The sequence below is a fragment of the Ostrea edulis genome, chromosome 2 (genome assembly GCF_947568905.1).
Source record: "Ostrea edulis chromosome 2, xbOstEdul1.1, whole genome shotgun sequence".
NCBI lineage: Eukaryota > Metazoa > Mollusca > Bivalvia > Ostreida > Ostreidae > Ostrea > Ostrea edulis.
Genome location: NC_079165.1, coordinates 69,046,865 through 69,070,973, shown reverse-complemented (window position 1 = coordinate 69,070,973; position 24,109 = coordinate 69,046,865). Strand labels below are relative to the sequence as shown.

Genomic DNA, 24,109 nt, shown 5'->3' with positions numbered 1-24,109 from the left:
AGACCCGACCTACAGGGTGTATCAAAATTAATACGGACTATTTGATATAAGCTCAAATAATCTCGATTAATTAAAGAATCCGCCTGATAGATAAAACCAAAAAACTGGCTGTAATAACAGTCCATGACTCATTGCAGTGAATAACAGACACAAGCAACGTTTACCAATTTATTCATATAACAGCAATGACACATTCGGGATATACTGAAATGGACAATATCGGCCGCATGTGACAATTTTGTGGGGTAACTGGGGAGTCGCCCAGTGAGCCACTTTAACTTGTAAGGGGTACACTGGGGGGCCCGAGTAAAACATTCAGTGCCCAGATCTGAACGGACGCCAGCGTTCTAAGGAGGTAAGCGAGACCCGCCCTTCTCACCCCGTCTCCTGCAGTGCTACCTGGTATGTACATTATCATGTTGGACATAAGCCCCAAACATGCATCAGACTGTAGCATCCCCTCACTGAAGTGAGGTGGATGTGGGCCCAACCGTCCCCGGTGGTGGCCCCACTATTAGTTTACTTGTTTTAACTTGTACGACTTTTAGTACTGTAAATTGCCCCCTGCTTTAGAAGCAGGTGGGGGAAACAACCAGGTTTTGGAGCAGAAACAGTCATCACATACCATTACCGACTCCCCAGTTCGGCCACAGACATTGGAACAATGTCCCCCACAAAAACCTTGTAGGATTAAAAACTGAGTGAAACTCAAAATACAATAAAGAATTACATGGATAAGAATAAGTCATTTGACTAAACCACAGTACTTGAAACTGGAGTTGCACAAAAATTACAGTAAACGCACAATTGGCAAACACCAACAAGCACGAAATGATAAATTACTTGTGCGGCGGGTAAGAAAAACCTTGACATTTGAAGAAAAGAAAGAAAGAAAAAAAAAACTTCCAAGGCCGCTTGATATTGTTGAGAAATAATTGATTTCCCGGGACCGACATACAGACGAGTACCATCTGTTCGGAACAACTCAATCTCAGTAGCCTTGATGACATGGTTGTGTCCAATGTACAAACCACTAACCTGGTTAGCCATGAATTTTTATCATGCAGCTATGGGCAACATGCCAGTATCTTCTCGGTACTGAAAACATGTCGTAGGAGTGCCATCCGCATGAAAAGAGCAATGGGAGGGGGGCTATAAATATGTCTTAATTAGTAGTGTTGGGCAGATAATTTGACAAACTAGGGGTTTGCCGGTTTGGTTGGTCTTGGACCTATGTGAAAAAACCAACGCTTGAACCTAGCTGGTTTTGAGAAACTTGTGGAATCGACGATGACAAAACTTACTGACTGCGCAAACCGTAAAAATGCCAATGAAAAGGCTGCTGAAAAAAATAAGACATTAAAAAAAAAAAAAAAAAAAAAGGCGAGCGACATACTGATGTTAAAGCACGAAAAACTAACAAATAATTGGTAAGATATAGGAAGTCTTGATATATTGAGACACCTATAAAACCGCTTGACACCTTCTAGGGATGAGAGAAATTTGATTGGTTGTTTATGTATATCAACCAGAATTCGCTGTGAATTTTGCCCCAAGACATAGCAGGGTTGGAGGCCTTACGGAGTCGGAATTGGTCGTCATACTTTTGCCAATTTTGTGAACGATTAGCTGCAAACCCTATATCTCGCATGTACTTAAGCATTTCTTGGACCGTTTGACTATGTTGAAGTACAATGCTCATGTATATTATGAAGGCTGATGTCCACTTTTCTATGCTCAAAAAGGAGTTAAGTTGGCGCTTGACTACGCATAGCTTGCCATTGAGAAGTTGTAAATCCCCGTGGTAAGTAAAGTAAGTAAGTAATTTTTATTTAAAGTCGGAAAACTATATACAGGTAAACAATAAACATGAGCTAAGAGCTCTTTAACCGACTATATAGCATTAAAAAAAAACCCACAAAGCACTAATGATATATAATTGCATGCATAGACATAAAAACAGAAATTTGAAATAAAACAGGACGCATACTTGTATACAGACATCACAAGTCATGCATATATATACACAGGGACTAGCTATATTAAGATGAGCATGCATAACTGAAAACAGTTTGCAACACAAACATAAAAATATGGATATATACATAGAATAAATAAATATGCATACCTAAGAGACAGAGCGGAGTAAAAATAAAACAGTTAAATTTGTACATATAAGCTTAGAAGCATAGTTAGAAGTTAGATCAAAACTTTAAGATTTAGGCAGGAGAGGCTGGAATTTGCATGAGCTGCATTTACAATTTAATTCCCCACACCAATTTTGAATATAATTTGAGAATAGATTATATGATGTAATATTTCTTGCTTCGTTTGGCAAAGAGTTCCAGAGCTTTGCTGCCTCATATCTGAAAGATTTAATCCCGTACCTGGTTGTTCTGGGTCTTTGTATTTCCGCTGTATTTGTATATCTAAAATTGTATGAATGGTTTTTTATAACAACTAGATCTTGTAAAAAAAGTGGGGACAGTTTGTTGATAATTTTAAAAGTTTCTAAAGCTATTGTTCGCATTCTTCTGGTTTTTAGTGAAGGCAATTTAGATTGTTTTAATAGGTTTTCGTAAGTACTTTTATAGTCACCATAGATAAACCTCAGAGCTCTTTCCTGAATCTTTTCAATTTTGCGGGTGTTTTGTTCAGTGCAGAAGTGCCATGTCAACGGGCAATAACTAAAATTTGACATAATAAATGAATGATATATGGTTAATTTACCTAATTTGCTAAGATGTTTGCCTATTCGTTTAAGAACATTTAATTGCCTTGCTGCCTTTTTACAAATATTGGTAATATGTGTGTTGAAAGAAAGTTTAAAATCAATTGTAATACCCAACAATTTTATTTCTTCATCACATGAAATTTTTATTCCATCTAAATCAAAAACTATGTTTTCATTGTGTGTTTTGTTTCCAACAGAGATAGCTTGGAATTTTTCTGGATTTGCCTGCATTTTGTTTGATTTAAACCATTTAATCAGAGATCTACTGTCATCTTGAAGTGCTGCTATTACCTGAGTTAAAGATTTATCTGATTTTGATAAAGTATTGTCATCTGCATAGTTGTAGAGATTACATTTATTTACAAAGTGAAAGAGGTCATTGATAAAGATGTTAAAGAGTAAGGGGCCGAGGATAGACCCTTGTGGCACACCTTTGATTATATTTGACATGATGCTGGTGTGCTCCCCTACTTTAACACACTGTTTTCTACATGAGAGATAGCTGCTTAACATCTCTCGTGCTGCTTTTGAGAGACCATATGCTTTTAGTTTAAGAAGAAGTAGTTCATGAGGAAGGCAGTCAAAGGCTTTAGAAAGGTCCATTAAAATTGCTGCTGTGTACTTGTTTTTATCCAATGCTTGTTTCCAATCTTCAATTACTCTTAATAAAGTTGACTGACATCCAAAACCTGACCGAAAAGCTGCCAAAAAAGGATTGAAAACATTTTTAAAAAACATTGTTAACTGATTTTCAATTGCTCTTTCAAAAACTTTTGAGATTGCAGGAAGAACACTAACAGGTCTATAGTTACCCTTCTCTAATGAACTATTCTTCTTATGTAATGGTGTCACTTGTGCTATCTTAAGCTGGTTAGGGAAAGTTGATGTTGATAGGGACATGTTAATTAGTTGACTTAGAGGTTTGCTGATAACTGGTAAAGCGATGTGTAAGAGTTTTGGAGAAATTCCATCAATACCAGTGGCTTTTTTAATATTTATTTTCTTTATACTTTTTGTTACAAAGTCTTCAGTGACAGCTTTAAAGGAAAATGGATGTTGTTGTGGTAATTCTGTTTTATTTGCTTTTATTGCCTGTATACTTGGGTGATTTTCATCTACTTGTTCTGCATCCCCAATATTTTTAGCAACATTTATGAAAAAGTCATTAAAAATTTCACATACTTCTTTCTGGCTGTTTACAAGCGTTTTATTTTCCGAGAGAATTAAGTCTTTCTGTGTGGTGCATCCTTTGTTTGTTAAAAATGGTTTTACAGTTGGCCAAAAATCTTTTGATTTTGGGCCTCCAGCACATCTTTCAATGAAGTATTGATTTATAGACTTGTTTTTTAGGGTGGTTACATAGTTTCTTTGTTTTCTGTACTTTTCCCAATTTTCAGAGGAGTTTATGGATTGGTACTTGTTAAACAACATTTTTTTCTTGTATATTGCCTTCCTAAGTTCTTTATTCATATATGGGACTTGTTTTGTTTGGATTTTTCTTGATTTCAGTGGGGCATGTTTGTTAGCTACATCTAGAAAGCAGTTGCTAAAATCATTGTAACACTTGTTTACATCTTTGCCATCACACAATAAGCATAATTTGGTTTCTAATTCCTCTGCAAATTTTTCAGCATCAAAATGTTTGAAACTTCTACATAATCTGCGTTTTACTTGTCTCTCTAATATGGTTATGTCAACCTGAACAGATATAAAATTGTGGCAGTCACTAATTCCTGAACCAAAATTACATACTTTCCCTGTGTTTGAATTTTCGTTGGTGATAATGACATCTAGTAGGGATGGTTTACCAATTTTGGTAAAGCATGTTGCTTTTTTCACCAAGTTCTTAGCACCATGAGTATCACATATATCAGACAATATTAAGCTTTTTTGTTTGTCAAGCATGTTGATATTTAAATCGCCAATAACGATGTAGTTGTCATATCTACTTATAATTCTATCTAGAGTCTTGCTAAAATCGTCACTAAAAACATTTTCATTCATATTCGGTGGTTTATATGCTCCAACAAATAACCATTTGTGACCGTTTGATGTTACCTCTATTCCCACGGATTCTATGTCTTTAAATTCAAAGGTAGGCTTACGATCTCCAGCCAGATCGGACCTGAGGAAGGCTAGTACTCCTCCACCATGCTTATTCCGATCAGCTCGCCACATAGTATAATTGTCAATTACAAACTGTGCATCGGGGTAGGAGGCGTCGATTTTAGTCTCTGCCAGAAAAAGCATGTCGATGAGATTTCGCTGTAATATGTCCTTGATCTGATCATACTTTCCTGCGAGACTGTTTATGTTTAAATATCCACAGATAAGCTTAGCTGGATTCGCTTTTCTAACGTTTACTAAGTTCTCCCAGATGTCAGATGTCCCAGATGTGGGACTCAAATTGCTCCATTCCGTAGCAGATTTGAGTAGGACAGACCGATCAATAAATCCCCCCTCCCATATTTTTTGCTTGAGTTTAAGCGAGACATGACTGCCGATATCATCGCATGCAGATGTAATTTGACAAGGTAAAGCCAAGGGTAAATATGCCGCTTGGTTCAACAAAAATTGCAAGACTCACCCGGGTTATCCGGTGTACATGTATTATCGATTGGGAATCGAGGGACCTCCTCAGGGGGTTGTGGCCGTGGCTGCCTCTCTGCAGGGGCTAGTCGATCCGTCCAAGGTGTGGCCGTGTGATTTGGACTTCGTTCCCGGAGTTGAGCTGTTGTCCGACGATTACGTTTCATCCCGACCCCCCTGGCCGGGGATCTCTGGGTCGCTGCTCGTTTTTTAGGTGGCATTCCTAATGCAGGAAAAAATTGTCAAAAAGCTATGTGTAGGGAATAAATCCAAAAAGGGGAGAAAAAACTTCGGCCACGTGCTTGGTTTCCGCCTCTAATACAAGAACCACGTTACAGCTTCGGTTGGAAAAAATGTAATGAATGGGTTCGATCACAGGGAGTACCGAGTGTGACGTACTGCATACGAATTAACTTGTACCATCTAGCCGCTAAAGTCACGTAGACCCGACCTACAGGGTGTATCAAAATTAATACGGACTATTTGATATAAACTCAAATAATCTCGATTATGTAGCAATATTCCATTATCACCTGCCTATGGAGTTTATATCACTCAACTAATTCGATACACAAGAGCTTGTTCTGCGGATGGTCATTTTTTAAATCGAGACAGGCTACTGACAAAGGGTTCAACAATCTCGTTTAAAGTCAGCATTTCGCAAATTCTATAGTCGTTATAACGATCTAGTTTGCCAATACAACCTATCATTGGGTCAAATGCTGTCTGACGTGTTTCATACCGATTGTTAGACCGTTCGAGGCACACTGATTTTGACTACTTATACCCCCGTTTACCTAATCAACATATGGGGCCCACGGTGGGTGTGACCGGTCGACAGGGGATGCTACTCCTGCTAGGCACCTGATCCCACTTCTGGTGTGTCCAGGGGTCCGTGTTTGCCCAACTATCTATTTTGTATTCCTTATGGGATGTATGAGATAGATCACTGTTAGTTACCTTCACCTTTCATAACACAATATTGGCAAAGGACTGTGAAACTAAACAGTAATCGACAACACTATTTCCATTGTATTGGAAGGAGGTAAAATTTCCTGAAAGATCACCAAATGTTCTACCATTTAAAATGTGTACATCAGTAGAAACACACGTCTATAAGGTCCTTTCCCCTCTCATCACATACATTCATGATTGAATATTGGGGTAAATTGTAATCCACATCATCACTAGATATAGGCACATAGTAGTCAAAATGTACATTTTCTGTTTCGTTGGCTGTTCTTGCATTAAAATCACCACATACATATATTATTAAGTTTTCTAACTTGCTATATTCTATAACATCTGAATATAACATACTCATAACATTTAGTTTATGTCTAATTACATACGAGGAATTGGGTAAGTTTTACAGAGTTTTAGCCATTGAATTTCAGTACTACAATTTTTTTTCAGAATTGTTACCTTCTCCTTTTTCTTTTGACAGCTTTGTTAATCAGAAAAATCATTCCTCCAGAAATAGGAAAACCATTTTCAGTTTTTTGAGATATTCTGATTGATTCATAACTTTTCACGATAAAATTGATATCAAAGTCATCATAAATGGTTTCTTGCAAGCCTATTATGTCATACTTGGAGATTTCCTTTATAAGGGTTTTGTCTGTTGGCTTATCAAACAAGGAATTTTTTTAAGGAGTGAATGTTCCAACTTCCGAGTTTCACGTGTTTTCTCACTTTTCTGACAAGTCATATCATTCGATAGAGTTCATCTCTCAGATTCTTTGGGAGAATGAGAGTTCCTCTACTTGTTAGGTTTTTCTTTATCATGCATGGATGATCCTTTGAACATAACCTCTGTAAAAGAGGTTGCTGTTGTCACAAAGTTCAACACACGGATCACTTCGGAACACTTTCTGTAGGGTAACGTTTAGAGTATTTATGTTCTTCTTTGCTGGGGTTCGAATCCCTTACGCGACAGACCTAAGTCGTTAAAACAGGTAGTGACAGTTCCATCGCCAAACGCTCGGCATCAGGTGTGAATGTCACGGGTCCTCGTAATCTCGGTTGAGATTCGGCTCGGCTGAATATTTGGACTGACGCCTTCACCGAATCTCGGAGCAGTCCTTCATAATTGATGTCTGGAAATTTACTTTCAGCATCGGCCAGTTCTAGCAATTAATCTGCTCTTAGGTGGCACTGCTATTCTCTTCAAATAAGTGATTTGACTGTTTTACCAACTCTCTATCACTATTAATTTTGTACTGCTTACCGTCTAGTTATGAAAATACCAAACTGAAAATAGGCACTAAATTTTCCGTTCAAATGAAGACTTCCATGGCACAATATTTTATCTCCTGGAATAGAAGAGTTCCTATAGTCTGCTTTATTTAGCTACCGATACATTGTATTTCTACATACCTACTTGCATATCTCTAATTTAAAAAAATAAAATTATAGGAACTCTTCAATTTTTGGAGATAGAATATTGCGTCATGGAAGTCTTCATTTAAACGGAAAAATTTGTGATAGTTTATTTTATGGAATTTACATATTTAACGGTAAGCAATACAACATTGGTTAAAATAGTCAATTAACTTATTCGTAGGGAAAAGTAGTGTCACGTAAGTGCACTTAAAACATTTTTGTTACGCTATCTTGTCTCTTTAGGTTTTTATATAGAAGAAAATCCATTTATAGTGAAAAGGTTACCTGTAGGTGTCCCATAAGTTGACAATTGCTGTCCATTATTTTAAAGAAAGGACAGATACTGTCCGTTCTTAAAAAAATAATGGACAGTAATTGTCAACTTATTGGACAGTGCCAGACCCGTTAACCCAATAACTTTTTTGACATCTACAGGTAGGCTGAAAATAAGAGAAAGACAATATATTTTGTCAAAGAAATTTGAATTCCCTTCAAGTAAGAATCAACACAGATATCAGAACAAATCACTGAAACACTTAAAAACGATATTTCCCTTTAGTAGAATTCTTTGCTCGAACTTTAAGATTCACAATTTTTTAAAATTCCATTAGCCATTATCATATGGCATCAAAACTTAAATTTGAAAGACAAACTCGCATGCATGCTGTATTTGAATTTCGCTGGATCCAGAGGTACGGTACATTCCGAAACTTCTTCAGAACGCTTTTTTATGTTTTCTTTATTAACATATCCTAATTCTGATTTCTTATTTTCACGTTCATGAATTATTTCATTTCATTTCACGAGATGGGCGTATTAGGTTCTTTTGGCTGGCGTTAATTATTTCCTCATCCAAATATTCGAAAACACAATGCATTTCAGATCAAAATTTGGCTCCGTGACCATCTCACCCTCGATATCCAGAATATCACACTCATTAAAAAGATAATATTCGCAGTACTTTCATTAAAATCGTTAAAATTTTGATTGTGCAATAAAAATGCTCTCCCCATCAGAGGACATGTTGATATGGCTCAGTACTACAGAGTGAGTGAATATAAAACCTGCAGTACAGATTACTTATCCAACAAGTGAACAAAAGAAACAGACTTCTACACAAGACTGGTGATACTGTCAGACTATTCAAAAATAGCTCTATTCATAATTATCATTGTCAATGGGTTTACCTGAGCCTGTCCGTTCTTAGAACAAAGGATGTAATGTTTTAAGTTGGATACAAGCCTCAAACTGTCCATTCTGTGAGAGAAAGACCTGATCTTGGCCCTACGGGCCTCGATCAGTTACCTATTTCAAGACCCCGTGTATAGTTTTCATAACGTACAAAAAAAGACAACTTCTGGCCATTAGCAAAGTCTTGTAAGTTACTCTTACACCGTTTAATCGTTCAATCTATGAAGGACGAGTTCTTCTAGACGCAATTCTTTTTTTAACCGCCATCGGCATTACCCCATTACGCTATATGTGAGGTGAAGTCCGTAAGCTATGATAGAATCTTTCTTTAGTAGTAAATATCGTAAAATTAATTCAGAATTTTGAAACCTACTTTCGTTTTCGATAAACCACCCTGAAATAGCAAAAGATGAGAGTATAGTGGCGGACACGCTTGACGGATCTAAGCCAGTTTTCTTTTTTGTTTTAATGACCATGATAGGAAGTAAATTCTTTGTTTATCGATGCTTGATTTCGAAATAAGTTTTGATAATTGTTGAATAAATCAAATATGTCCGTTCGTTTCTTCAATCCATTATTTTAGCCTTGAGTCCGTCTTATGGAAATTTTCCAAACGAAGCGCCCAGAACGGGGACGCTCAATCGCACATTCTCGGGCTTTTCCGGCAAGCCGATTGGTTTACAACACGATCAGCATAAAATTGTGTAGTGTTCAGCGTTAAGTATACTTATAATAGTTTTATAATAGTTTTGACTATGCCCATATACATGTATATCATTTCATGAAAACCTAAGTTCGGTAAAATGTTTCAACTTTAAAGTTATCAGTGTAAGGCGCAAATTTCCCAAATCAGTCCCGGACCATTAAATATTTGACATATTGGACGGTTTTTGACATTACTTTCAAGATATGTGTCATCACAAAACATGTTAGATCAAACTAAAAGCTATTTTGTGTTCATCCATGTTTTGTACATATCAGTAACTGTTAATGAATTATTATAAAAGTCGTAACAATAACTTCTATAATCATGGAAAAAATTCAGATGAATACCGTATTCGATGTGTCAGATCATTAGTCTCGTTAAGGGAAAGGGGTGCCCTTCGTTCAATGAGATGTATATAAGTAATGTGATTGTTCTAATGATACGAGTACAGATATTCGAGCTATTTAAAAAACAGCCCATCCTACTTAGGACCATATAAAAAGCAGGATATCATATGATTGAATTTATATTCCAATTTAGCTTCCTGATCTATGAACTTGGGTATAAAATGTACCTGCAGTTCTTTGCTTTAGAGATGCATGGAAAAAAGTTTGTGATACTATTGCTCCTTGGCACCCTATTTCAATCATCAGAAGTCACGAGTTTAGTACTTTCTGGCAATGATAATGAATTCTCTGTACAGGCAGAAAATAAGGAACATGTTATTGACTTCTGTAATGGAAACGGGTGCATTTTTATAGGACAGGTGAGTTTCGCAGTTTAAATACTGAAAGTACTACACATTAACAGCTGGGCAATTCATGCACACGAATTAGTAGCTCGTGCTTGTGAGTGGTCTTCTCCAAATCCAAGGCCAGGAATTGTCCACTTAAAGGGAACGGATGCCTTTTTTATTATGTTTTTAATTGGATGGGTCTAATCATGAATTATATTTTTATCTAATCAATATACTCATTAAACCACTCTCTATGGATAGGTTAAAGATTTTAGTAGGAATAGTTTACGTGTACTTTAAAGACGAATATACATGTACATATATTTCTAATTGATTAAAATTTCAGTCGTTTAAATCTTTTATTAAAATGACATTTATATGTTAAACATTTCATGATAGAAAATAAGAACACTATGAGGAGTTAGAAATTACAACTGTTTTTATAGATAACGAGTATTTATTACCACATCAAATGCCCGACGACAAGAGTGAAAGCAGTAGGTGGTGAGAGAAAAATTGAAGAAATCGCCAAAAAACTGTACAAGGTATTAGTGCTAATATATGAAAATTGAAAAAAAAAAAACACACCTGGAAGTGAGTAATGATTATTGCTCAACACATCTCGGTTTCTTGTAAAATTGTAACGGACACTAGTTTTCCTCCCCGTCCCGTCTCGCAAAACTTTTAGTACTCTGTGCTTTGAAATATATTTGATGTGAAAACAGCCTGTCGTGTATAACTTTTGCCTTTATTGACCTACTGTCACAAGAGTATCTTGCTTGTATAAAGTTTATCTTTCATTATTTGGCGTTTCAGAAATTGAATGCAACTTGTTGTGTAATGTCTGAGTAAGAAACTATAGATCATGTTCTATTTTCATCACGAGTAAGGCATTTCATCGACAGTTATGGTCATCTATAAAATTTGTTATCAGCAAGTGAAGTCTATTGCTTTAACAGTTATTTCTTTTATGTACATGTTTATCTTTTAGATAAAAAGTCTTGAAATGCAACACCTTCACAGAAATTACATAAAAACAAATGACGCTCAGTGGACGGACATGTGGGCCTTGGTAATGCAGTTCTAAGTATCCGTGCTACTCTTAAACTTATTGCATCAAAATCATATGCGATTTGTATTTCTGTTTGTGTGTGTGAAGATATTCCAGTGATTTACCCCATATCTTTTCAACAGAACGGCGATGTTCAACCGAGTATGACCGTTGAAGCAGCGTGGAGGAAGGGCAGGAACGGATCTGGAATTGTTATTGCTGTAGTTGACGACGGAGTGCAAGTAAATCATCCAGACCTCATGAGGAACATAGTGGGTAACTTTATATCTAGAATACATGTTACACGATGAAAGAAAAAAGTGGCTTCAATACAACCTCTTTTCTTCTCTTTCAGGATATTCCGAATAGCTACGATTATCGTGATCAAGATTCAGATCCCTCCCCAACTAACATCAGTGACAGGTACACCTTGCATTTATTTATGTATAGAACACAATCATAACAATTGTCAAGTGATAACACACAGTTATTTATCAATCAAACACATTATTAATTATTTATTAATTAAACACACATACTAAGTAATCATGCGGTCATCTAAGAAGTAGGTTCTGAACAGCCACCTCGACATTGATTCAACAATAATTATTAACATTGAAAAGTGAGTTGCTTTGGAAAACTGATACGACATTGGAATTTTGGTATTGATATTTCAACGTTGAATAAGCGTCAATAGTAGGTCGAATTTATGTTAAACAGTGGTTGTAGTGATAGTGTGCTGATAGAACTTGTGTATCTATATGTAATCCTATATAGTGGCATGAGTTATACTTGTACCTGAGGAAATAACATTTGATATCTGAAGGAAATAATGCAATCTTCATATCGCATATACCATGTACATTATTTAGAATCATATTTCTGGAACATTAGATGATGTAAAACTGTAACTTTACATAAATTATAGTGAATTGTAAAGTCTTCTGAAGAATCGTCAAAATAAACATAAAACAATAATTACGGATAAACTTTTACATTTCAATTTATCAATGTTTTGTCAGTTTTAATGTACTTTATTTCTCGATAAAAGCACTTCATTTTTCTAACTGATATAAATCAAAATCTTATATATTTATAGAAAGAAACAATGCACATGTGAATTACAAATTAAAAATATAAAGGATTGCTTGTATTATTTCGGGACATAAAACGATGGATACACGGAATAATTTCTGAATCGGAATTGAAAGTATGACATACAAATATAATATCCCCGGCGTGTTTCGGGGTGATGGTTACTGATAAGATCCACTACATTAAAGGCACCAGGAAATTAATACGGATTTATACCCCATAACTGATATCGTAATATCACGATATCTCCAGCTCGGTTTCAATCTAATTAGAATTAGATGTTAGATCCGCTCACATGCTCGTGTAGCGAGTATGTGAGCGGATCTAACATCTAATTTCAATTAGATTGGCTCGGTTTCTTCGTCATATTTTCCGCCTTGAGGGTTTCCTTTGATACAGTATCATAATTAGATGTCATTTTCGACAAATTCTGCGTGTCCGTGTGACAGTCTTGCATTGTACACCCCCTATAGTTTTCTTTATTAATTGTGATCTCGTAATTATTTACCTTTTTTGATTTTGCTAAATGTACATGTATATTTCATCGCTTATTGAGAGGACAAAGCTAGTGGTAAATAATACAGCCAAGATTCATAAATTAAGTACATATATTTTTTGTTAAAAACAGCCATGGAACACAGGTGTCGGGACTGATAGCGGCCGAGGCAAACAATGACGTGTGTATTGTAGGAATTGCACACGAATCTACTATCATAGGTATACAACATTCAGAATAATCATCTTATTTCTCATATTTTCATGTTTACATTTTATTTCGTTGTTGATTTTCTTTGCCAGATAATTACGGGACATTCCCGTTTTACAAGGAAAATAGAAAACCCCCTAATATTCATGCATATTAAATTTCATTGCGAAATACGGTTTGGGATTTTAAAGAAATTTGTTTTTAAAAAAGAATAAACCGGGACTATTGCAACAGGGAAGTTAAATTACTCGTAACTTTAAAAGTTGCGAAATTACGATAGTGACTAATGTTGTTTTCTTATAGCCAATCCTCGGAAATTTTAATCAATGTTAAGTTCAAAATTGAACATCCAATTCTTTTCACACATGACAGAGAACATCAGTATCATTATAAAAATTATGAACATAAAAGAAAGGACACCTGGAGTTAAAAAATATCCCCAAATTTCTATCCAAGTATATGACTTTTCCAATCATACTTTTTTCTGTAGAGAACAATGAAAAGAAAAACTACAAGTAATTAACCTCTTGAACTTTCCTTTTAACTAGGAATAAGGCTCATCGGAAGTATCGGTATTACTGACATTACTGAAGCAAAAGCCCTCATACATCACCTGAGAGGAGTGGATATTTACTCCAACAGCTGGGGTCCAGTAGATGGTTACGGATACATGAAACCAGGCCCTGTTACAATGAGTGCTCTGTCTGATGGGATAACCAAGGTAAGTTAAATATAGATAACATTCTGCTTATGTATGTGCGACATAAAGTGTGTGGAAGATGAGATTCATTCACTGATTGAATGCCCTGTATATAAAGGTGATAGAAATGCTTTTTTGAGGATATTACTAAAAATAACAAAAATTTCTATTGTTTAACAAATAAAGAAAATATTCTGTGTCTCGTGTCCAATGAGAATGATATGTTGCTTATCAAGGCAAATTTTAATCAATATTTTAAAAACAAGAAATAGAACATTATATAACCTTAAAAAGAACCAAACAAATGTAATAGAGTAATAATGTTGATACTCAAGTACACGTGTACATATTACAGGTTCTGTGTTGCTTGTATATCAATCACATGTGTAAGTCCTATAAGCATTTACCGCATACAGATAATCCCCAAGTGCTATATTCTGTAGTCATTTTACTTTTCTTTTTTTTTTCTTTTTTTTTTTTATATCAAGATGTTACTTCTATCAATTTTGACTTTCTTCTTTTGTATGTTGTTCTTTACTGTATGCTCTCAAGGGCCCCAAAGCCCCAAACTGGATTCAATAAATATCATTATTATTGTTTAAAACATTGATATGGATAACTACATTGATAGCGACATTTGCAGTCTGACGTTGGTAACTATATGCTGTCCCCAAAGTTGAATATGATGAATGTGCGACATCATTTTTTCATCATTATGATAAGCAGAAATATTTTGGTTGTTTTGTGTTTGTTTGATGTTCTTTTGTCTTCTTACTTTGTTTGATATTTTTCCCGATGTAATGTGTAGAGGTCAACGATCAAACAGAAATTTGCCAGCGTAGAAGTGTATGTAAATTACTTTTTTGACGATGCGATTACACGTACCATTTTCTCTAAATTTTCCTATTTTGAATACGGTGAATGTTCAAAATTCTTTGAAATTATTCCACGATAATGAATATGGATATATACTGTAATATAATCGTATGTTTCTTTAATTCAATTCAATTCATTCTCATATTGCACAAAACAGCACAGAGAAGATATACATACATGTATATACACATTGATAAACAAAGAATTCAGTTGATGCAATGCATGAAAGAGTGTACAGTTTATAATTTTAACCTGGAAGGGTAACTCTCTTGTGAATTATAATTATGAATTTGGAAAGATTACTCATAACAGATAACTTTTTACATGAAAACAAGTTAAAGAATTTTATGACATTTGGTCTGTTTGTATATTTAGAAGGTAAATAAATTTTCTACTATCCCTTAGAGCTGAACAAGTCATGATATAGTGAAACTCATCCCCAACCTCATTTTAACATAAATTACAAATTCTCTGGTTTCTGGGCACACCACTCCATCTGCCTGTCTCAATAGGTAACCTGTGATTACTTGCTCTAAATTTTGCTAATATAAGAATAATATTTCTTGGTACATTGGCTTCTAGATAATTTCTCGACGTAAAAATACTATTTGTAAATAAATTATAAAGTACACCTTTTCCTGATGTATTACATTCAGAAACTAATTTCTGTTGAAATTGATCATTCAGAGTTTGTTTAATAACACTAATCAGCCAATTTTTTAAAATTATTTTTTACAGATTGTAAAATCCAGATATAATTTAAACCGCATTCTTGTAAAATTTTCTATATATTTCTAACCCATTTAAAATCAACATTGTCTGTTGTTGAGTTATATAAAAAATTGTACAAAATACTAGACAACTTTGTGTCTTTACCATTCAACAATTTTAACCAGAATTTTATCATTCTAATTTTGACATGTATACACAATGGATATCTATTAAGTTCACCATAAATCATATAATTCGGGGTAGTTGTCTTAAGATTCAATGTAAGTTTACAAAATTTCAGATTCAGTCTCTTGATTATATCTAAATTTTCAAAACCCCATAATTCACATCCATAAAAAAGTATTGGAACAACCATTTTATCAAACATATCAAGTTGACAATCGATAGATAAATTCAACTCTCTCTTTTTTTTTTAATGATGGCATACATAACTCTGGTTACTCTTTGAACAACATATTTTCTGGTATTGTAAAAGGACCAGTTTTTGAGAAAATAACTCGTAAGTATTTGAATTCTTTAACAATTTCAATTTCATTATTATTGTATAGAAATATTAAATTTGAGGATTGTCTACCTTTGCCAAAAATAAAATATTTAGTTTTATCCACGTTCACTTGCAATTTCCACTCTTCACAGAATTTTTGAAAACAATTCAGTTGGTATTGAAGGTTATCTTTAGTTTCAGACATCAGTACTGTATCATCTGCATATAACATTAATATGAGCCTTATAAAACAGTCCAATTTTTGTTCAATTTCATCAGATAAGTTGCTCAAACCAATAACATGTTCATGTATCAAAAATTCTTCTAAGTCGTTAAGATATAATGCAAAAAGAGGAGACAAAGTTTCGCCCTGTCGAACTCCATTTTGACAAGGAAAGTATTCAGAATAATTATTATTGTGTAAAATTCTAGATTTACAATCATTATACAAGTTAACGATAAAATTCAGGCATTTCCCTGTTAAGTTATATTTCACAAGTTCTTTCCATACTCCCAATCGCCATACTTTATCAAATGCAGCCTTAAAGTCAATAAAAGCACAATATAATTTCTTTTTCTTAAGTAATGACAATTCAATCAGGGAGTATAGTACAAACATATTATCAGCAGTAGAGTATTGGGCCCTGAAACCAGTCTGATTTTCCTTAAGAAGATCAATATTATTAGCATACGTTATCAATCTTCTACACAAAACAGATATAAAAACTTTCCCAATTAAGACAACTTAATGGTGTGATGGGGCGATAATTTTGTGGATCAGTATAGCTAATTTATAAATATAGGGACGAGACAGGAAAGGTGTGGTGTACGTCTGGGCCGCAGGTAACGGCGGATTGGCGGACAATTGTAATGCGGATGGATACGTCAACAGCGTGTACACGATTCCTATAACAAGCGTCGGATCGGACGGAGCGGCCGCTTGGTATGCGGAAGTATGTTCCGCTGTCTTCGCTGCAACGTACTCTGGCACCATGTCGAGGAATCTGGTATACATTTACATGTGCATATACAATTCTTCGTATTATCTAAGAAATAATTTTCAATATGTTTGAAACCCATAATATATTTTTGTTCTTAAATTGCAAAGAGTAATTAGATATAGCAAATATTGTGGACTCTTTAATCCTATACTTACTGTATACATTGTATGTGACAGGGAGGAAATTGATGTTTATATCTAAATCAAAGGTCATGCACACATATTATCTAAAGTTAATGTTGGAAAAGGTACCGTTGTCATTTAATCCGGGGAAACCTAGCTTGGTCGTGCCTTTGTTGACTAACATTTCATTTATGTAGACCTCCACGTCTCTGTTCTCGGACTGTGTTGGTGGACTGAAAGGAACATCATTCTCCACTCCTCAAGCTTCAGCCATTGTGGCTCTAACATTACAGGCAAAGTAAACAAAATTCACGTCTTCCCCTTCAGTAGCACATGTATTTCTTGTGAAGCAATTACACATATAAGTATCAAAAAGTAACGTTTCAAATGTACCTGGTTTATATATAATTTTGTTTCTACACCTATGTCTTATCATTTTCTGTATCGATTCATCTTGTATAAAGTTTCACTAACTAATGTTGAATATCCTTATCATCAAAATCTAGACTATATTCACTATGTCAAAACAGTTCATTTTTACTAATCATTGTGATATTGCATTCTGAATTATTTACATATTCAGTCCATCGTTAACTTGGCGAGATATCCAACATCTAATTGTGCAAACAAGCAAAAGATACAACATTGATGATGGACTTTCCGAGGCCTCCTGGCATAGAAATGGAGCAGGATTTTACGGTAAATCATATTATTTTCTCAATATTTTAAAAATCCGTATCAGCTTTAGAGACATTTAAAATATGGGTATTTTATTTTTAACAATGGGCTACAACTCCTTTCACAGTGAGTCATATTTTGGGTTTTGGATTAATGGATGCAGAGGCGATGGTAACACGAGCAAAGTCATGGACACCCGTGGCATCCCAGAAGACATGTTCCACCAAAACAAACTATGTTTACAGGTACTGAGCTATGATAGAGAATTTCTAAACTCTGTTACATATATACAGGTACTGAACTATGATAGAGAATTTCTAAACTCTATAACATGTCTACAGGTACTGAACTATGATAGAGAATTTCTAAACTCTATAACATGTCTACAGGTACTGAGCTATGATAGAAAATTTCTAAACTGTGTAACATATCTACAGGTACTGAGCTATGATAGAGAATTTCTAAACTCTATAACATGTCTACAGGTACTGAGCTATGATAGAGAATTTCTAAACTCTATAACATGTCTACAGGTACTGAGCTATGATAGAGAATTTCTAAACTCTGTAACATACAATGTATCTACAGGTACTGAGCTATGATAGAGAATTTCTAAACTCTATAACATCTAAACTTTACGTTCTACCTTTATTCTAAATTTGATACGTCAGAAATGTAAACAGGGACATTTATTAGTGATGGAAGATTTTGTCATATGCACTTTGGTAATATATTTGGTTATCTACTGATCACAGTGTATATCTTATTCATAACGTTGGATGTAGTTGTACTTGCAATGCTAGCATCTGACATGTATGTATGTATGTATGCCTGTATGTATGTATTAGAATCATTTGAAATTCGATTACTATGTGTATATGTTTAACCCTAACATGTTTCAGGAGCACGGACCCGTATTCATTTTACTCGCTACCTACAGTTTCAAGTTCGGTTAAAGTGACGGGGAGTATCTGCGTCATATCTAGTTTGGAACATGTTCAGGTAGAGGTGTCCTTCAGCTATACTGACAGGAGAGGGGATATAGGCCTGACTTTGGAATCACCATCAGGAACAATATCACTGTTAATGACTCCCAGACCCAAAGATTCAATTCTTACAAAGTACCTGTCTGGATCTCAAACTTGGACGTTTAGTTCTGTTCATTTCTGGGGAGAGAATGTGCAGGGCACATGGATATTGAGATTGTCCACAAAGCGATCCACACTCTTTCACAAAGGTTTGATTTGATTTAATGTGTTCGAAATTTACAATTAATTGATATACCGTATTTCTTTTGTCTTCATTTGTGGTCATCAGTATGTAATTCGTTTCAGGAAAGTGCACTTTATTATTTCATTACATGTAAATTTATAGTGTGTATTAAACAGCAGGTCGATTTTATCAGCATTTACACCACTGGATATAAGTGAACAGGACAGTAAAAAGTTTGCATTTTCATTTTCAGTAACATTAAAATCATGGAACCTTCGATTCTATGGAACAAGAACCACCAAACACACAACCACAATCCCAACTAAGACCTCAGATAGAACCCATTTCTCAACCACAACTACTACGACCACGACTACATCTTATTCAAACATCTACGATAGCACTAGGAGATCCGACAGCGGAAGTTTAAGTGCAGGAGCTGTTACGGGGATTATTGTGGGAATCAGCATTTTAAGCATTTTTAGCGTCGTAATTGTATTTGCTCGGCTTGTTTTTCGTAGATATCATATCCGTAAAAGCGACACACCAGCCACCAATTCCAGATCAGGAGTGTTCGTGATATCATCTAACGACCAAAACAGGTACCCTCGTGAAATCAACGAAAGACACAAAGAGTTATACCCACATTACAAGCACGCCAGACAACAAGGGATGAAAGCAGTGATGAATGGTGACAAACTTTATATCAACAATAAGTTATTTAACCCACGTGAGCACGTAAACAACAACCACATGGATACTGACCCCACAACCGGAAGGAACCATGGAGTCCCCATTAGAGGCAGAAGAATGAACTCTCAACGCTAGGACTGTCGCGGAGGATCAACAGAATGTGACTCTGACAATCCTGATGTAAACTCTATTTCAAACCCACAACTGTCATCTGACTGTGCAAGTTATTCACACTCTCTTACAAGTACTGGTAATTATTTGAATATTTTATGCCTTAATGTATGTGGTTTAAAACCTTAACTTCTCTGCCCAGAATTTCTAGACTTCATAGAAAAATACAAAATTATCTGTGTAGTTGAATCAAAAACTGATGGTACAGATATTTTAGACATACCAAATTTTGATTGTTACACAAAGCATAGGCACGAGTTATCACGCTTTAAATCCGGCGTGAGTGTGGTATATTGTAAAAAACATCTTTAAGCAATATAAAAGATATCAAAATTTTGGATTCAAATTTACTTGGGTATTTTGGTTATCTCTGTCATTTGATTACTCAAACAATAGAAATGTCAGAAAACTCTTACTTGGTGTAACATATATTCCACCAGAAAACTCTAAATATGTTTCACCTACTGTGTTTGATGAAATTGAATTGGATATTAACCGATTCTCCAATGATCATGATCTAGTAGCACTTATTGGTGACTTTAATAGTCGAACAGCAGATAAATGTGATATGTTAGAGGACGATTTAGAGGATGTATTATGTTGTTCTGAAAATGACTTGACTATAAACGATTTTCCAAATGTGAATATGTACAGAGTGTCAATGGACAAGGACACAAATAATTTTGGTAAGAAACTACTTGATTTATATAATTAAACATATGAATTTATACATTATGAATGGTCGAGTCGGAAGTGACCGTCTCGTAGGACATACTACTTGTAAAAACACTAGTGTAGTAGATTATTGTATTGGGAATTAAATTTTTTTTTCAGTTGTAGATAATTTTTCTGTTCAACCCATTTCATCAATTTTATCCGATGTTCATAATCCTATATCTATTTGTTTGAAAGTACTCAGAATCAATATACATAACGACGAAACAGGAAATGATACAAATCCTGATTTGCCTAATACATGTAAATGGAGGGATGAGAAAGCAAGCTTATTTAGAGAAAAAAATTATGAAAATATTGATTATGTAAATGAATTATGTACTGTGTTTGACGAAATACACGTATCTGACATAACCAGTTCTTTTATTGATGATGCTGTTGATAAACTATGTACTTTTTTTTAGACTGTGCGAAGTATTCTTTTGGTGTCAAAGAAAATAGAAAAAGAAATTTAACAAAAGATTTAAGAAACCATGGTTTACTTGTGAATGTTTAAATGCAAGGCACTGTTATAGAAAAGACAAAAGATTGTATAGAATTTATGGAAACGAAATTTTGAAAATAAACCTTCTTGAGAAAGAAAAAAAATATATAAGAAAACTATGAAAAAAGCTGTAAACAAACACAAGTTTAATCTACAAAAAGGTTGAGTGAATTGAAAAAATCATGTTGAAAGAATATTGGAAAATATTGAATGGTAGAAAAAGTAAGAAAACTGTTGATAAAAATAGCATAGATGAACTTTATAACTTTTTTAAAGAATTAAATGAGGGAGATGAATTAGTTGTACCAGAGTTTTTGTTTTCTGAAAATGATTTGAATATGTTATCCCATATTGAATCAAATACTTTTATTAATTCACCTATTACTGAAGATGAAATATTACAATGTATAAAATCATTGAAGCGTAACAAATCATCAGGTTGTGACCATATTGTTAATGAATACATCAAATCAACGTGTGATTTTATGCTGCCTGTTTATGTGCAATTGTTTAATGCTGTTTTTGAATAAGGTATTTTTCCTAGCGATTGGTTGTACGGGGAGATAATCCCTATTTACAAAAACAAAGGAGTCGAATCACTGGCTGCTAATTATAGACCCATTACCTTCTTATAATGTCTTAATAAATTATTTACATCAATAATCAATGATAGATTAAACACTTATGCAGACGAAGTAGAATTGATTTTATGCAACCAAGCTGGTTTTAGAAAGAATTTTTCTACAAACAATCATATATTTTCATCATATGTTTTACAATACTTGTTCAAAGGGACTGGAAAAAAATTATTTTGCGCGTTCGTTGATTACGAAAAAGCTTTTGATAGGGTGTGGCGGATTGGTCTCTGGAATAAACTTTTGATGAGCAATGTTGACGGTAAATGTTTTAGAATAATAGCATGTATAACGGTATTAAAGCAAAGATTAAATTGAATAATAATTTTTCTGACGATTTTCCCTATCAATTGGGAGTCCAGCAAGGGAAAAATTTGTCACCTTTTTTATTTTCCATTTACTTGAATGACCTTGAATTTTTTTGTTAACAAAAGGTGCTGTTGGACTTCCGCTTGTGGAAGAGAGACTTGAAAATGAAATTCAAATCTATGTCAAGTTACTTTTGTTACACTATGCGGATGATACGATTATCTGATCACAAACTGAAAAAGATTTGCAATATAAACTTGATATTTTTATGACTATTGTGACAAATGGCGTCTAAAGGTTAATGTAGAAAAGACAAAAATAATGGCTTTTGGTAAAAGAACTGTATCATGCTACAATTTCATATATGACTGTAAAACTATTGAAATTGTTGATGAACTCAAGTATCTTGGTATATTTTGTAATAATAATGGTTCATTTACCAATAATATAAAATATCAATATGACAAAGCAACTAGAGCAATGTTTGATGTGCTAAAAAAATGTAAGAAAAATAACTTATCAATCAAATGTCAACTTGACCTTTTTGACAGAATTATACAACCGATTTTATTGTATGGTTGTAAAATTTGGGTTTTTTCAAACACTTCCATAATTGAAAAATTACATACTCGATACTGTAAATATATACTTAGATTAAATCAAAATACTCAGAATTTGTTTATTTATGGAGAACTTGGACGATATCCTTTGTCTATAAATATTAAAACAAAAAATAATCAAATTTTGGTCAAAAATTATTTTATGAGACAATAGAAAAATCACAAAAATAATGTATTCATTTATATGTAAAGATAATAATAACCCTTGGATAAAATGCATTAGAAACATTTTAAATGAGTGTGGATTGTCATATGTATGGGAAAATGAAGCTTTTTTAAAAAGGATCAGAGTATACAGAAATGGAATGAACTTTTATGTATTTCGTCAAAAGCAGCTATTCCATCTTTAAAAATGAACCAAATATTTTGAATTCTATTTAGATGAACTTCCTAAAAATAAAAGAGAAATACTCTGTAGACTTAGAGCATCAAATTGTAGATTACCTGTGGAGACAGGACGATGGTTAAACATTCCAAGAAATGAAAGAGAGTATGTAATAATAATGATTTGGCTGATGAGTTGCATTATTCATTTATATGTACTGATGAAACTATTAAGATATCAAGATTGGAAAACTTGGATAGATATTATACAAATAGACCAGATAGATATAAATTTAAACAGCTTCTTAAGTGTAAAAATGTTATTGTACTTAAAAGATTATGCAAATTTTTAATGGTTATAAGGGAGAGGACATGCCCTCTATGTTAACTGCATGCTATGTACAATATTGTATGCTATATTACGAATTACTTCTCTACAATACACGTGTTGTATTTATTTGAGAATAAATAATTTTGTTGTTGTTGTTGACGACTTCAAGAGCCTTTGATATAAAACTGCAATAGTCTGCATTACGTTTAACATATAATGCATTTTAAATGTTGTACTCGTGTATTTACTCCCAAAGATTCCTTTTCTTTTGATTTTATTTTTTTATTATCAAACCAACATCATGTCTATTTTTTTAAAAACCAATATAAAAATAAGATTCTGAATTTTCGCAGGTATGTCTTATCAGTAATGCATGGAAGGTGAAGATAACGAACAGTGATATGATTTGGGAAAAAATCATATCTAACGGAGATGGAGAATACTGTATTTGCACAAATAGAGCCATGACATTTCATGCACAACGTACACTGTAGCATTGAAGCTGTACAGCTCTGCATAAATATTTCCAAATCAAATATTTTGGTCTATAGGTATTAAATATTTTACCGATGTAAATACACAATGAATTGTTGTAGAGGATACGAAACCCTGTTCATTTTAATTTACAGGTCACGCTGATATACTTTAATGTTGACTACACCAATTCCTCTAAGGTTAAGTTATTATTACTGTTCAATGATCCGAGTCGCAAGTCGGGTAAAACAGTTGTACTTGAAACATAAATACCACATTTATGTGAAAACAGATCAGAGGTGGATAAAACGATAATTCCATATAATGCATAAATA

At 34.0% G+C, this 24,109-nt stretch overlaps 2 protein-coding genes across 2 annotated transcripts; one reads left to right on the top strand and one right to left on the bottom strand.

Moving 5' to 3' along the window:
• Nucleotides 1–2,318: 2,318 nt before the first annotated feature.
• On the bottom strand, nucleotides 2,319–5,544 carry LOC130051488 (uncharacterized). The gene is made up of 3 exons (XM_056153443.1): nucleotides 5,340–5,544; nucleotides 4,793–5,292; nucleotides 2,319–2,429 (listed from the first exon to the last, which is right to left on the bottom strand). The coding sequence occupies exons 1-3, from the start codon at nucleotides 5,542–5,544 to the stop codon at nucleotides 2,376–2,378; spliced, it is 759 nt and encodes a 252-aa protein (XP_056009418.1). The 3' UTR covers nucleotides 2,319–2,375.
• Nucleotides 5,545–10,131: 4,587 nt separating this feature from the next.
• LOC125680365 (neuroendocrine convertase 2-like) lies at nucleotides 10,132–21,377 on the top strand. Its single transcript, XM_048919865.2, has 13 exons — nucleotides 10,132–10,371; nucleotides 10,788–10,886; nucleotides 11,333–11,413; nucleotides 11,536–11,664; nucleotides 11,748–11,815; nucleotides 13,116–13,204; nucleotides 13,742–13,914; nucleotides 16,789–16,992; nucleotides 17,306–17,406; nucleotides 17,692–17,807; nucleotides 17,914–18,031; nucleotides 18,689–19,023; nucleotides 19,252–21,377. The coding sequence occupies exons 1-13, from the start codon at nucleotides 10,174–10,176 to the stop codon at nucleotides 19,824–19,826; spliced, it is 2,286 nt and encodes a 761-aa protein (XP_048775822.2). The 5' UTR covers nucleotides 10,132–10,173; the 3' UTR covers nucleotides 19,827–21,377.
• The last annotated feature ends 2,732 nt before the right edge of the window (nucleotides 21,378–24,109 follow it).

What these genes read in the sequence shown, in the direction of transcription:
- LOC130051488 (XM_056153443.1), bottom strand. Translation starts at nt 5,544, where the DNA reads ATGCCACCTAAAAAACGAGCAGCGACCCAGAGATCCCCGGCCAGGGGG. An exon ending in ATTCCCAATCGATAATACAT is followed by an intron (nt 5,293 to 5,339) that starts GTACACCGGATA and finishes TGTTGAACCAAG; the next exon opens with CGGCATATTTACCCTTGGCT. An exon ending in TAGAATCCGTGGGAATAGAG is followed by an intron (nt 2,430 to 4,792) that starts GTAACATCAAAC and finishes ATACAATTTTAG; the next exon opens with ATATACAAATACAGCGGAAA.
- LOC125680365 (XM_048919865.2), top strand. Translation starts at nt 10,174, where the DNA reads ATGTACCTGCAGTTCTTTGCTTTAGAGATGCATGGAAAAAAGTTTGTG. An exon ending in TCGCCAAAAAACTGTACAAG is followed by an intron (nt 10,887 to 11,332) that starts GTATTAGTGCTA and finishes TTTATCTTTTAG; the next exon opens with ATAAAAAGTCTTGAAATGCA. An exon ending in GCTCTAACATTACAGGCAAA is followed by an intron (nt 17,407 to 17,691) that starts GTAAACAAAATT and finishes TTACATATTCAG; the next exon opens with TCCATCGTTAACTTGGCGAG.